The 13,466-nt window shown below is 35.7% G+C and overlaps 1 protein-coding gene across 3 annotated transcripts; it reads left to right on the top strand.

Moving 5' to 3' along the window:
- Nucleotides 1-590: 590 nt before the first annotated feature.
- LOC131149277 (uncharacterized) lies at nt 591-13,031 on the top strand. Of its 3 annotated transcripts, none has more exons than XM_058099588.1 (7): nt 591-1,018; nt 1,125-1,201; nt 1,917-2,051; nt 10,173-10,227; nt 10,367-10,454; nt 12,230-12,328; nt 12,486-13,031. In XM_058099588.1, the coding sequence occupies exons 1-7, from the start codon at nt 714-716 to the stop codon at nt 12,594-12,596; spliced, it is 870 nt and encodes a 289-aa protein (XP_057955571.1). In that variant the 5' UTR covers nt 591-713; the 3' UTR covers nt 12,597-13,031. The 3 variants fall into 3 exon arrangements, with proteins under 3 accessions (XP_057955571.1, XP_057955572.1, XP_057955573.1); XM_058099589.1 differs by having other exon boundaries at nt 594-1,018; nt 12,523-13,031; XM_058099590.1 differs by having other exon boundaries at nt 594-1,018; nt 12,464-13,031.
- The last annotated feature ends 435 nt before the right edge of the window (nt 13,032-13,466 follow it).

The raw sequence follows: 13,466 nt of genomic DNA, 5'->3' as shown, positions 1-13,466 counted from the left end.
AGATTGAGAAAAAATATGAGAGAGAGAGAGAGAGAGAGAGAGAGAGAGAGAGAGAGAGAGAGAGAGAGAGAGAGAGAGAGGTGTTGTGGCTTGTTTGACAATTGACTAGTTGTATAATGTGTGTAAATGATTGAAAGTTCTATTACAATAGAAATTATACATATTCGTACCCATTACACGTAAAATATAAGTCTACTCTATGGTTACAAATTATAAATTTTAGACACTAACCCCCAATCACGGAAACATTAAAATAGAAGAAAGTTTTCAAATACTAACGAACCAAACTCTTATCTTAAATCTCTTTAGATAAATAAATTAACATAAGAATGTCATATGTCAAATTTGGAGAATCAAAATTCACTCTTTTGGGTTGCCTACACTAGATTCGAACTATAGAATAAACTTCTCTCACCTCTCACCTCTCACCTCTCACCTCTCACGTTACATTTTAGTCCATTGAGTATTAATATTAGGAACTACACACGGTATCGTTATATAATTTTGGGCCATAATAAATGGGCCCTGCAGTCTCGGCTGGGCCACCTCTCGGTCCAAAGGACCAATAGAACAAACTCACTGTCACCAATTTCTCATTTGTTAATTGTTATCGGTTTACCTCCCCCTCTGCCACTGCCCACTGCGCTGCTCCTCCAGGCTCCTCCAGTTTCAGACCTTCGCCGAGCGCAGAAGAAGATAACCCAAGGATAGACATGGGGGGAGCTGCCCTTCTCAGCTCCACATTCTCCTCAATACCCCTTCTCAACCCTTGCACTTCTTCTTCTCCTGCGCCTTCTCAACTTCGCCAATTCCTCAAGTTTTCTCCCAAATTGTTCACACAGGCGGGCTCTCGGAGCTCTCCTCGTAGTTCGTCTCTTGCCCACGAGGAGGCAGCTCTAGATTCAACGGCGGATTCTTCTCTTGCGCCATCATCACCTTCGCGTCCGAGACTTACGTTGTCCAAGATTGATAAAACCGGGAGGTTCTGTAGCCCCAGAGCCGCCAGAGAGCTTGCTTTGTGAGTCACTCCCTCCTCCCCCCCCCCCCCTCTCTTTTGTTTAATAGTTTTGAATGCTTCTTTTTATACTTTAATCTTTTGAAATTTGGCGTATTACCCGCGACAGGATAACGACATACGCTGCGTGTTTAGAAGGGACTGACCCAGTTCGGTTGTTTGAGAGACGCTTGAATGCCAGAAGAGGTTATACTCTTTTTTCTTTTTCTCTTTTTTTTTTTTTCCATTTTTTTTTTTAAATTTAAAATTTCCCCTCTATTTATATGCACCCTATTCACTTATAATCGTTTCTAATTTTTTTTTTTGAAAATAATTTTTGCTTGTGTTGGATGTACTAAAGTTAGACATATTGCTTAAATATAAGGAATCTGGATGTTGCCAACACGAAATTTTGATCATTAAAAGATTTCATGTTTGATCACCAAATAACATTGACTACTACTCCTTATCCAAAAAAATTAGGTTCAGTCTCACAAGGTTATGAAAGAAGATGTGAAAGATTCAAAATTCAAAATTCTTAAGGTAGTGTTTGGGACCATGGGTTTCGAGGTTTGGATTTGGATTTATGTGGATTTGGAAGAAACTCAGTATAAATTTGCGCTACATTTTATTCAAATCCACACAAATCTAAATGAAGCTTTGAATTCCATGCTCCCAAACGTAGGATAATATTTACTTGGAGTTCTTAGCACTTGGGATCAATAAAAAGAAAAACCTCGATCAAGCTTTAATGGCTTGATATGGCTTTCTTCACCAAAATTAAGACTTAACATAAAATGTGATGTTTGGGTTTTTCTCCAACCTTGCCTAAAATGTAACTTCATGTTAAATACTGATTTTGGGCTGCAAATGGAGGTGGATGGTTTCTTTATGTTAGTTTTCTCAAATCTATGCATTTCAGAGCCTGGATATGAATTCAACAAAATGTCATTATTGGACTACAATCACATGAGTTTTGGAGGACCCCCCATCACCGTTGATACAACTGAGGAAGCCGACAAGCTTTTGCATGATTGTGACAAGGAATCCGCAATTGGTGAGAAATTAATTAATGATTAGGACTTAAACTTGTTTCTTGCTCATACTCATGCTTATATTTTGAAAAAGGTTATTGGTTAGAAACAAATGGCATTTTACTATTTTATCACTGTTGATTGCTTTTAGACTGATTTATAGTAGAGTTCCATTAAATGATTCATGAATTTTGTTTGTAGCAAAATACAATAGGTGTTATATTGATCATTATATTGTCCAAGTCAAGAAGAAATAGGCATGATGCTCCTTGAGACAGGTTCTTTTCATGATTTTAATAATAATTTTTTTTGCCACCCACTTGAAATGACCCTTGGTTGATCCTATTTGAGAAACAAATTGGTGTTAATTGTATCAGTTAGTTACCACTCACAGAGTCATCAGGACTTTGTTAGTTTTCTCATGGCCACTGATCTTGGTGCGCATGTTGCTAAGACACTACCATGCTATCATTATTTTCATTGAGAGAGAGAAAGTGAGCTTTTAGTAAGGCTTATAAAACTGTCAACTAGCATCCCCACTGAAATGTAGGAGAGATCCACCAGAGAAATGTAATGTCCATCCACTGTTACAAAAGTTTGAAATAGAATTCCATTTCTATTTTTGTTGTCTAAAGTGATAGTGAAATCTATATGGTAAACATAACTACCTTGAAGTGCAACAATCTTAGCAAGTATAAATTCAATACCACTCGCCTTCAATGCCATTAGCAGCTAATAAAAAGTCAAAATAGACCATGATAATGATATGTTATCTTGTTAACCTTACCAACAATGGAGTTTCTCAATTTCAAAGTTTTAAATTTAGGGTTTGTTTGATATCATCATTGATTTTTGTTTTTTGTTTTTGTTTTCTATATTTGTTTTGTATTGAAGAAACAAATTATGAAAATGTGTTGGTTCATGTTGTTACTAGTTTTTTGTTCTTGTTGTTGTTTTTATGGTTTTTAGTTGTTTCATCAACTTGTTGCAAGGATACTTTAATATCTAGAATTAATTTTTGTGTCTTAAATCATTTGTTTTATGTATAATTTTTAATATAAAGTAAAATAAAATGACCATGTGAATCTAAAATATAATTCAAACAAAAATATCCATTAAATTTATAATTTTTTTAAAAAAATTAATAGAAGGCATCTAAGAAGTGTTTTTTTTTTTCAACTGTCACGCACAATAAGATTGCTCTTGTAAAGATAATTTTGAAAATAATAATTAAGTAAAATAATTATAATAATTTTTATTTATAACATATATTTTTTAAATTTGTACTTTTTATTTTAATCATATTTTTAATTTTTATTTGATCAAAGACAAAGATGAGCATTTATTCAATCAAAATTTTAATTTTTTGGTTTAAAAATATGAACTAAACAATTTGTTGATTTTCAGTTTTTAGTTTCTTTTCTTGTTTTGAGTTTTTGTTTCTAGTTTTTCATCTTCAATATTTTTGACAGTGATACCAAACGGCTTCTTAGCTTTTCAAAAGAAGCATACTTCGTCTCTCTCCCTCTTGCATGCACCCATGCACACACACACACACACACACACACCATATTCTTCTATTCCTTTGATTAGCTTTAATTAAATGTTTTTAAGATTTATTGTTTCATCTTCTTTGATTAAAATTGTAATGCCTTTAAAAAAACAATGAAAGAAAATCTCTTAGGTTTACTGAGGTGGTTTTTGAGTCCCCTTTATTCATTCATTTAGTTGGAAACACTTGGTTATTTCAGAAGTACACATTTTATTGATGAAGCCCCGTTGTTCCATGTTTCTAGGTTCTTTCATTTTTGTTATACTGCAATTTCTAGGGGCGGATCCATGCAGCCCCCATTGGGTTTTGAAAAATTCAATCGGTACTCTTTGTACAGTCTTTGTGCACTTCCTTGAAAGATGATGCAAAGGCCCTACCAATCAGCCACGTGGCATTTGGGAGGCCATAATTGATTACTTATAGGAGGACGAGCATAGACCAAAGACTCAACCATACCCTAGATATGCACTTTTGCCTAGGCGAAGCAAGCCATTCATTGCCCAAGAAACAAAGTAGTCCCCTGAAAATCCAAAATAGAAAAGCATCATTGACTAACTAGCCATGGGAGGCCAAAGAAGCTCAAAAGAAAATTGAAACCTTAACAGGAATCTAGGTAGTAGGAGCATAAGAACAAGGGGGGACAAGTGGAGGAACAACTCTACCTCTGCCATCATCATTGGAAAGGCAATGACAATATGGGTCTAGGGTTGAAGCAACTCAAAACAGAGCCTGGGTGAGTAATTGAAAGCTCGGCCACTAACCCACACCATGACACATATTGCCCACATGACTTTTGAGGATTCACAAATAGATACCTCGCTGATGTCAAGAGAACCAAAATTGCAACAGACTTGACTACAATCAAAGGGAAGGAGTTAACTATGAAGCACATACCCAAAAGAGCTAATCTCAGAAAAGGAAGATGAGTAAAGTCAACAATAATAAATGTCAAAATTATAAAAGGAGGGTTCTATTTATATTAAGAGATACTTTGAAGCATATGGCAATTGAGATTAGCTAGATTTAGGGCAAATATTGGGACTTGTTTCTAAATACTTGGGGATGGGTATAAAAACTTGTAATGTTAATAGTGTACATACCTTCAACTCAACATTTCAAATAGCCCAGTGCTAATACAATCAGCCTTAGTGTGACTTTATCTCTCTCTCTAACCTTACTCTGTTTACCTTGTCTCTGCCTTCTCTAATATGAGTTGGTTCTCCTCCCTTACTTCTCCATGTTTTTGTGATTTCTACAAATTCTATGATTTTGATCCCCTATATCACAGGGTATCCCTTATCCAATAGAACAACTTTCCTACACCTTGACAAGGGTAGGCATAACGATTCCAGTATCACACCCAATCTCACCAATCACTCCCATACTCCACATTTTGTAGGTGTTTGCACTGCAAATTGATCAACAGGTACATATGCATGCTAAGTTGTGGATTTTCAAAGTTGCCTCCACTTTGAAAATGGGTGATGCAGTGCAAACAAGATCTATTTTAATTTCTTAATTTTTATTATATTTTCGTTTGTTTTATTTAGGGTAATTTTATTGAGGTCGAATCTACAAGATTCTATAACATTTTTGTTTTGGAAGCAAGATTCTAGGATATTATAATTTAGAAACTAATGTTTTTGTTATTTAAGTTTCTTAAATCAGTTTGTTTATCTTCCAAGCATTGCAAACCTATGAATAGGCCCTTGTGTATTAGTTTAGCCCTACTGGAAAACTGGAATTAAAAGGGCAGCCCGGTGCACAAAAGCTCCTGCGTATGCAGGGTCTGGTGAAGGGGTGGACCACAATAGGTCTAAAGTATGCAGCCTTATCTTGGAATTGTGAATTGAAATTATTAAACTTCGGTCTTGAATCAATGGGGGTTAAACTCGAATAATTAGAAAAGCTCTGTGGTATTTTAATAAGTTTAGGAAATTTAGAAATGGGGTCAAATCCCTGAATTCCTTTCTAGTTTTTTGACTTTTTATTTATTTATTTATTCTGCTACTCCCAAGTCCCATTCAACATTTCAGAGTAAAGAATCTCCATTAATGTCTTTTATATATATCTATACACAACATACATTTTTTCATTTTGGTGTCCACTTTGATTGGACTTTGGTCCTGCATCAATGGGAGTTAAACTCAAATATCTGAAAATTTTGTCATAGTTTAATCATTGTCAGAAATTTAGAAATGCGGTCAAATCTGTGAGCCCCTCCCTGGTTTTCTGACTCCTTATTTGTTCTGCTACTCCAAGTCCCATGCAGCATTTTTGCCCAGAGCAGAGAGTCTATTAATGTCTTTTATTTATCTATACACATATAAAAGGTTTTTTTTTTGGTTTCAGTGTTGACTTTACGTACCTCAAGAATCTTTATATAAATATTAGTTGAATAATAAAACTAAGGACAATATAGGAAAACATCATGTGTCTCATAACTACATATAACTAACTCATTATTACCTATTGCTCGTCTAGTGTCTACTTTTTAACGTTTTAAAATATTCTCATAAAAATTCTAAATTTCAATAAAATTTTTATTATTACTGCCCAATACTTACAATAATTCATAATGGATTAGACTAGAGAATAAACATAGAGATATAGAAAAGAAATTTAATTTTTAGAGAATAAACATAGAGATATAGAAATGAAATTTAAAAAGAAATAAAATAGCTAATTATTTTATAAAAAATAGATTCAAAAAATATTACACATGAATTGCATTAGTTCAATGTATAATGTGTGTGTGCTAGTAAGTAGTAAATATACATGTGTATGTGTGTGCGTGTGCGTGCGCACTCGAGAGAGAGGGAGAGAGAGAGAGAAATAAAGAGAGAAGAAATAGAAGAAGAGAGAAAACAATTTATAGTCCTAGTCCGCATGTAGATGTTTTAATTTTTCAATACTGAAAAATTTTGAGATGCATCTACTTATTTTGAAATTTTTGTAATGATGATGTTTTAAAATGGAGGAGTGCGTTAGGTGTGTTATGTGATCGTAGAATACCTTTAAAATTAAAAGGAAAGTTTTATGAGACGGCTATAAGGCCGGTTATGCTTTATGGTTTAGAATGTTAGGAAACAACATGTACAAAAAGTAAAAATTGTTGAAATGCGAATGTTAAGGTGGATGAGTGGTATTACATTAAAAGATAAAATAAAAAATGAGCATATACACAATAATTTAGGCATGGCATCGGTCGAAGACAAGATAAGGGAGGGGCGGCATGTATGATTTGAATATTTGAAAAATAGGCCTAGTAGAACACCTATGAGGAGGAGTGAGTTTGTTATTGTTTCTGGCATGAAAAGAGGTAGAAGTAGGCTTAAAATAACTTGGAATGAGGTAGTGAGGAAGGATTTAATAGCCCTTAATCTAATAAAGGAAAAAACTCTCGATTGGGTGAATTGGCGAAATATGATTCATGTAGCCGACTCCACCTAGTAGACTGAAGTCTTGTTGTTGTTGTTGTTGTTATGATATTTTATTTCATGAAGTATTATAGTTAAATTGATGGTATGATAGCATGTGGAAGTGAATACTTTAAAATTTTAATGCTATAATAAAAATTTAAAGTACAAGTTCATCAGTTATGGATGGAATATCTATGTGGCTAACAAGCTTGGGAAAGCCGCCCAGCAAAAGAAAAAAAAAAAAAGAGCTTGGGAAAGCCTACGGCCTACTACTAAGTTACTTAAATTAAGCATATTGGACTAGTTGACAGCCCAAAAGTTCTTGGGCTAGTGGCTTGGTTTAGGACATTACAGATGGTACTAGAGCAGCTGAGCGATACTCTTGTTATACATGTGGGGCACTAGACGTGGCATGGAGGTGTGTTAGCCTATGGGGAGTTGGATAGTTGAGTAGAGTGGATACATGTACCCCTCGGTTGAGAGTTGAGACTAGGTAATGGATACTCCAATCTCAGTCCCACATGGGCTGTGGAGGGGATATTTGTGTGGCTTATGAGTGTGAGGAAGTCTATAAATAATGAACTTGGTTTAAGCATTTTGAACTAGTTAACCAGCCCAAAAGCTCATGGGCTAGTGGGCTTGCATGGGGCATTAACATTCTGTGTACCATTGCCATCTATGTTTGAAGTAATATTGGCTTGAAATGTTTTGTGTGGTTTGTGTTTTTCTTTGCATTTTTCCACCTTGCATTGACAAAGTGTGTAGCTTCCTCAATGGAATCATGCTGCATTAAGACTCCTGACTTCTGACTCCTGAGCCAAATGCTTTAGGGTTCATCAATGTTGAAGGAAACTTAGTTGCCTGATATTTCATTGTTAATGTTAATGACTCCTGAATCCTGAGTCAAAAGTTTGAGAGTTCATCAATGTCAAAGGAAACTCAGCAGTGTCGATATTTCATAGTGAAAACCTTGTAGCTCCTATGGGATATACAGAGCCTTTATCCTGCGCTTGGGAGCATGAACGCCTTGGATTTGGATTTGGGTGGAATTGGAAAAATTCAATACAATTTTTTATTACAACAACTCTACTCAAATCCAAATCCAAGACCTTTCCTAAACTTAGGGTTAGAGTATTGATGAGACTCACTCCCATTGTGGAATGAAGTCGGTAGAGTAGTAGACCAATGACTGGCTTGTTGTCTTGGGTTTCCAAAACAACTTAGAGCACTGTGGATGATCTAGGTTGAAAAACTGGAGCCGCGGCTAAGGTCCTGCTTGGTTGATAATCTTTTATGGTGTGGCAAGGCATAGTGATGCCAGGGGCAGCATTGAGGTTCTGCAGCCATGGAGAAATTTGAAGAAAGGAAGGAGAAGGGAGGAGAGAGGAAATATCAGGGGGAAAACTCACGTTCACTTCAATTCAAATTCATCAAGAACTGCTACAACATGGCTTTCACACACTATTTACAAGAAAGCCTCTTCATATGAAAATTACACATAAACCCTTGAAACTACATTACATTACAAGCATAGCCCTAAAATACACAACTACTACAAACAAGCCCCAAAAATACACCCAATACTATACTAATTAAACTAAACACATAGTAAACTACTAATTAAACCCAACAATTCTCGATATAATTCTTCTTAAGTAGTCTCCAACACAAATCTTCCCAAAGTCTTGCATCTTGTTCTACATCACATAGTTATCCAATTCATTTTACATTGTTGTCACCAAAATATCATAGAATGGAGCAAGAGTGCAAATATAATATAAAAAAAAAAAATATTAGAGGAGCAGCGTCTTGATAACATCAATGGCACGTCAAATATATAATTACCGTGATTGTTACTTAAATATAATCAATTATATACGGGGGTTATTTAATACATATAGTAGATACGTTTTATCTTCCGACTATAATCTATGTTGAGGGTGTAATGTTAATAGGAATGAACAGCAGAGGCGTATAGGAATATGAAACAAAATAAAGGTGTGGAAATGCCCAATTCTCCAACAGTTGCTCAAGTGGGCCTTTCCACTGCGTCTTACGTGGCTCAGATTGCATTCTAGGTGCCTCCAAATCAATCCTACATCTCACGTATTGACCCTATTCGGAGCCATCTTTCAAGCCAAGATGATCCTTATTGGCCTTGGTCACACACTTGGTCCTCCAACTGTTAGCACGTCAGGAGAATTGGCTTCGCATCTTGACTTTTACGATGTTGCTCACCCAGAGTTACAAACCGTTGGCTCTAATATTTCTTGTTAGCACTGAAGGAGTCCATGGTGAGCTTGATACACATGAGTGAACACCAATTTGACCCAAAAGCTTAAGTCTATTGGGTTTTGGGTCCAACCATGTATATAAACACTCATTTACATGGAGAGAGGTTTTTTTTTCCTTTTAAATCCTTTAACACGATGGAGCGAAAGACTAGAAAAATGGAAATTTTGTCAGTAGCTACAGCTTGTTGCTGACTTGATGGTTGCTTCTTCTTCTTCTTGACAATATCTCTCCTTAGCTGCAGCCATGGCTTCTTCTTATTCTTCTTCACAGATGTTTTAGATTAATATCTGGTATCCCGATAAGTTGGAAATCTGTACGAGTATTAAAAAAAAAAAAAAAAAAACTTGGTATTTTGAACAAAGTTGCGAGTTTGGTATGTCAATCTGTGAATTCGGAAAAGTAAAAGTGTGGATTGTGGACGAATTTGCTCTGAGCGGCGATAGTGGGAACAGACAGAGTGATCTAGGTTGTCACTTGTCATTTTTAGAAAATTGTTGTACTAGGACAAATCCATACTTCCATAAGTACATCTTCCAGTGTGAACATAAGGATCATGCTATGTGAACTTGATTTTACTTGAACTGGAGTAGTGTAAGCTTTAATCAATGAGGGGTTGAGCAACGGGTTTGGCAATGGAAGGCGTTGTGCTTTGATGTGGTTGGTGAACTTTGTATTGAGCTTACTATCACTTCATGTGGGATATTCATGAAAATATGTATCAATTTTTTAATAAAGCTTAATCAAACCTGTTATTGTTATGCTACTGCTGTCTTGAGCTGACTTCAATGCTTTTTATGCCTGCTCAATTTTTGTTTTCCCTTTGCGTCTTTTCTTTTTAGTGACATGGATACATTTTGTGCTGTTTTTAATTTCAGAGACTGCAGTTCTTTCAGCCCCGCCAAAGTTGGTATATAGCAAACTAATTTTGCGGTAAAGTATAAACGTGCTTAGTGGATAATTATAATTGTAATAGTAAGAACTAGGAACTAAGAAGTAACAAGTCTCACATGCAGGCACATCACACAATTCTCTCCTGTCCAGAGCTAATTGTTTGTATGCTTCATTGCAGTTTTACGAGGAGCCTTTTGGTTGCAGTCGTGGATAGGTGGGATAGTCATGTGCTTGTTATTGACAAGGTTGTTCCATCGAATTGGAAGGTCTGAAACTCAGATTGCTACTTTTTCCATAATTGCCTGCTTTATATGTTTCTGCTAGCGCAATTCTCTTTGTTATAAATCATTGGTGCTGTTGTTCAGAGGTAGATTATACTGGTTGTAAGTTCATAAAGTGTCATCCACATATTATGAACTGACGTTATGGGTTTTACTTAGCCTAACCATGATTTAATTTTATTTTTTAAGTCCTTGACACTGCCATTAATAACAAGCACGTGCATTCTTATCCAGCCAACATTCATGTGGATGACTTTGAGTGGGGAAAAGGAAGTAAATATGTTCAAGGAGAAAGATATCAATCTATGTGAAGGTTTCATGAATAGTTCTAGTTAAATTTCTAGGCTCTTGAATGCTTAGTTAATAGATTATACATGTCTTTTCTTGCTGTCAGTTTTAAATTTAGGAAATTAGAAGTAGCTAAAAATCTTGAGGAATTATGTAAACTTCTCTTGGAAACTGTGGGGAGAGAGGGATTCCGAGAAGAGGCATAGGAGCACATACCTGAGTCTCTAATTTTAGTTTTTAAATTATATTAAAACTAATATCCCCTCAACTGACATACCCTTGATTATCACACACTCAACAAAAACTGTACTAGTCCATAGTGTCTTTTTTTGGCTTGGTCCATATTGTCCACTTGGTTGTTAAAGAAGTTGTGCAAGAAAGAGCATCTAGGAAAGTAATGTGGGGGAATGTGAAAGTACAGATACTTATCCTGCAACTATTTTAACTGAACCAGAAATTTCGGAAATTGATTATTAATTGTTCTGATGTTCATTGTTGTGCATAAATGTAAAAGTGATTGAAGAAAATAATGTCTGGCAAGGACAGTCGCTGGTGGAGTGCAAGTTTCCTGACAACTGACTGCATTTTTTTGTGGGGTGGGCGAGAAGGGAGGGTGATCTTTGCTTACTGTTAAATTAGAGAGCCTTGGTGTGTCATTTTGAGTCCATTTTTATTTTCATTATTAGTTGAAATGAGTTTCATTTCATTTGGATGAATAGAATCACATTTAGGATTTCATGAAACAATTTAAATTCACTTGTTTCAATGAAGCAGAATTATGACAATATTGGGTTCCATTTATAACTATAAAACTGGTTGTTGTCAAGAGGACTGGGATGACCTAATGGTGAGCCCACATTTATGCAGTCTTTGAACTTCCATTCCCCTTCACTACCTACCATTTACCTAGGAAAAAAATTTTTAAAAAAAAAGTTGTAAATTTTTTTTGGTATATTTACATTGTTTGATTATCATGTATGGTTATTGATGCCTTTTCTTTTTAATTTCAAGCATGATCCCTTTAACTTTTATTGGAGGCTTTAGCAATTGACTTCATAGCCAACTTTAGAGCTCCTCACTTGCCCCTTCGATTTCTGAACTTCTTTGGTCTTACTGAACTTATTAGATCATAGAGTTGGCAATAACTATCAAGGAATCAGTTCACCTAAAAGCTTAAGTTGCTAAGTGAGGGCTTAGGTTAGCTAACTTGCGCCCTCATGAGCAAGCCCTTTAGGTTTAAAGCATGGACAAATCAGAGGCCCATTCTTTTACCTTGTTCTGAAATATAATCCAAGAATGGCGATGTCAAGGATTCAAACTCTGAACCTTTGTGTTAATAAGGCTTTGATACCACATCAAGGAACTGATTCACCTAAATGCTTAAGCTATTAAGTGTGGGCTAAAAATAATTGCATCCCATTTATTCACTAACCCATAAATATCTCATGTATTCTTAATTTATTTTTCCTTAGAATGAGCCAAACGGCAGGATTCTGGAGCTCTGTATTCTCCACTTGGCAATGTCTGAAATAACAGAGATAAAAACACGGCATCAGATTGTCATTAATGAGGTTATATTTTTTCTCTCCCTTTTTTTTGATTACCTTGTTTTACAATCTTCCCTTTGGTGTGTATGTACTTTCCCCACCATGTTCACTTTATTTGTGCATCTTGCTATTTGAGAAGGCTGCTGATTTTCACTTTAGTTAGTTGTGTATATTCATGAAGGCTGTTGATCTTGCAAAACGATTCTGTGATGGATCAGCACCTCGTATTATCAATGGATGTCTCAGAACCTTTGTCAGGGATCTTGAAGGAAGTGATGTGAGTCAGACTTAAGAAGTTCAGCATAATGTGGTCAGCTAATGTGCAGGGTGGACTCATTTGGAGGTTGCTACTGGCTTTTTCATTCTCAAAACTTCCACAACTAAGATGGGTGGAAGAGCCCATGTCAAGAAATGCTGAGAGTTCAATTTACAGTCATGGGCATGAAAGGTGTCCCTCGGTATAAGGAAGCCACTGTCAAAACCAGTCAGGAGTCTGATAATGTTAGAACCTGGAAGTATAGTTGAATATTATGTTGTACATGGTGTCCCTCGGTTGTGGTAATTTGGAGATCCGATGTTGTTTGTAATCTCAAGTCTCTCATAATCTGATATTTGTCACCCATGTTCTTACAGTTTTTCAATGTAGATCCTGTGTGATAATTAAGATGATTATTTACATATTGTGAAATTTTCTCAGCAAGCAGCATTGAATTTTGCATTCCTCAGCTATATTTGTGTGAAATTTATGTCCAATGCGAAACCCGTGGACTTGTTACTGCATGGAAGGTTGTCATTGGCATGTTAATTTGGATTTTTTCAGAGTTTTTGTTGGTGATCTATTGGGATCTCAATATGCATGGTAGGAATGGGAACCTTCATTTATTTTCTTTTGCTTTTCATTTTTCCAATTTGGTGCAGTGGGGACATTCAGTTTGGAGTTTTGGACTCATGTTGCATGCTCTCTCCTTGGTTCCAAGATCTGAGTGTAGGTAGTAATGTTGCTGAACATTGATCTCAGGCTTATTTTTTTTCCTTTGGTTAGTGATGCCCCTGCTGCCGATTGGGAGTTTTTTTTTGCCTATTTTATTTGTTTTTCGGTTTTTTACACCCTGCAAGGTTTGTGAGAAATAAGAGAGAAGAGGAACTTATAGAGAAGAAGACG

Source organism: Malania oleifera, chromosome 2 (assembly GCF_029873635.1).
Source record: "Malania oleifera isolate guangnan ecotype guangnan chromosome 2, ASM2987363v1, whole genome shotgun sequence".
Classification (NCBI taxonomy): Eukaryota; Viridiplantae; Streptophyta; class Magnoliopsida; order Santalales; family Ximeniaceae; genus Malania; species Malania oleifera.
Note: the sequence above shows the minus strand (reverse complement) of the source record. Positions and strands in the feature narration are given on the sequence as shown.

What these genes read in the sequence shown, in the direction of transcription:
- LOC131149277 (XM_058099588.1), top strand. Translation starts at nt 714, where the DNA reads ATGGGGGGAGCTGCCCTTCTCAGCTCCACATTCTCCTCAATACCCCTT. An exon ending in ACGCTTGAATGCCAGAAGAG is followed by an intron (nt 1,202 to 1,916) that starts GTTATACTCTTT and finishes TATGCATTTCAG; the next exon opens with AGCCTGGATATGAATTCAAC. An exon ending in TTGTTCCATCGAATTGGAAG is followed by an intron (nt 10,455 to 12,229) that starts GTCTGAAACTCA and finishes ATTTTTCCTTAG; the next exon opens with AATGAGCCAAACGGCAGGAT.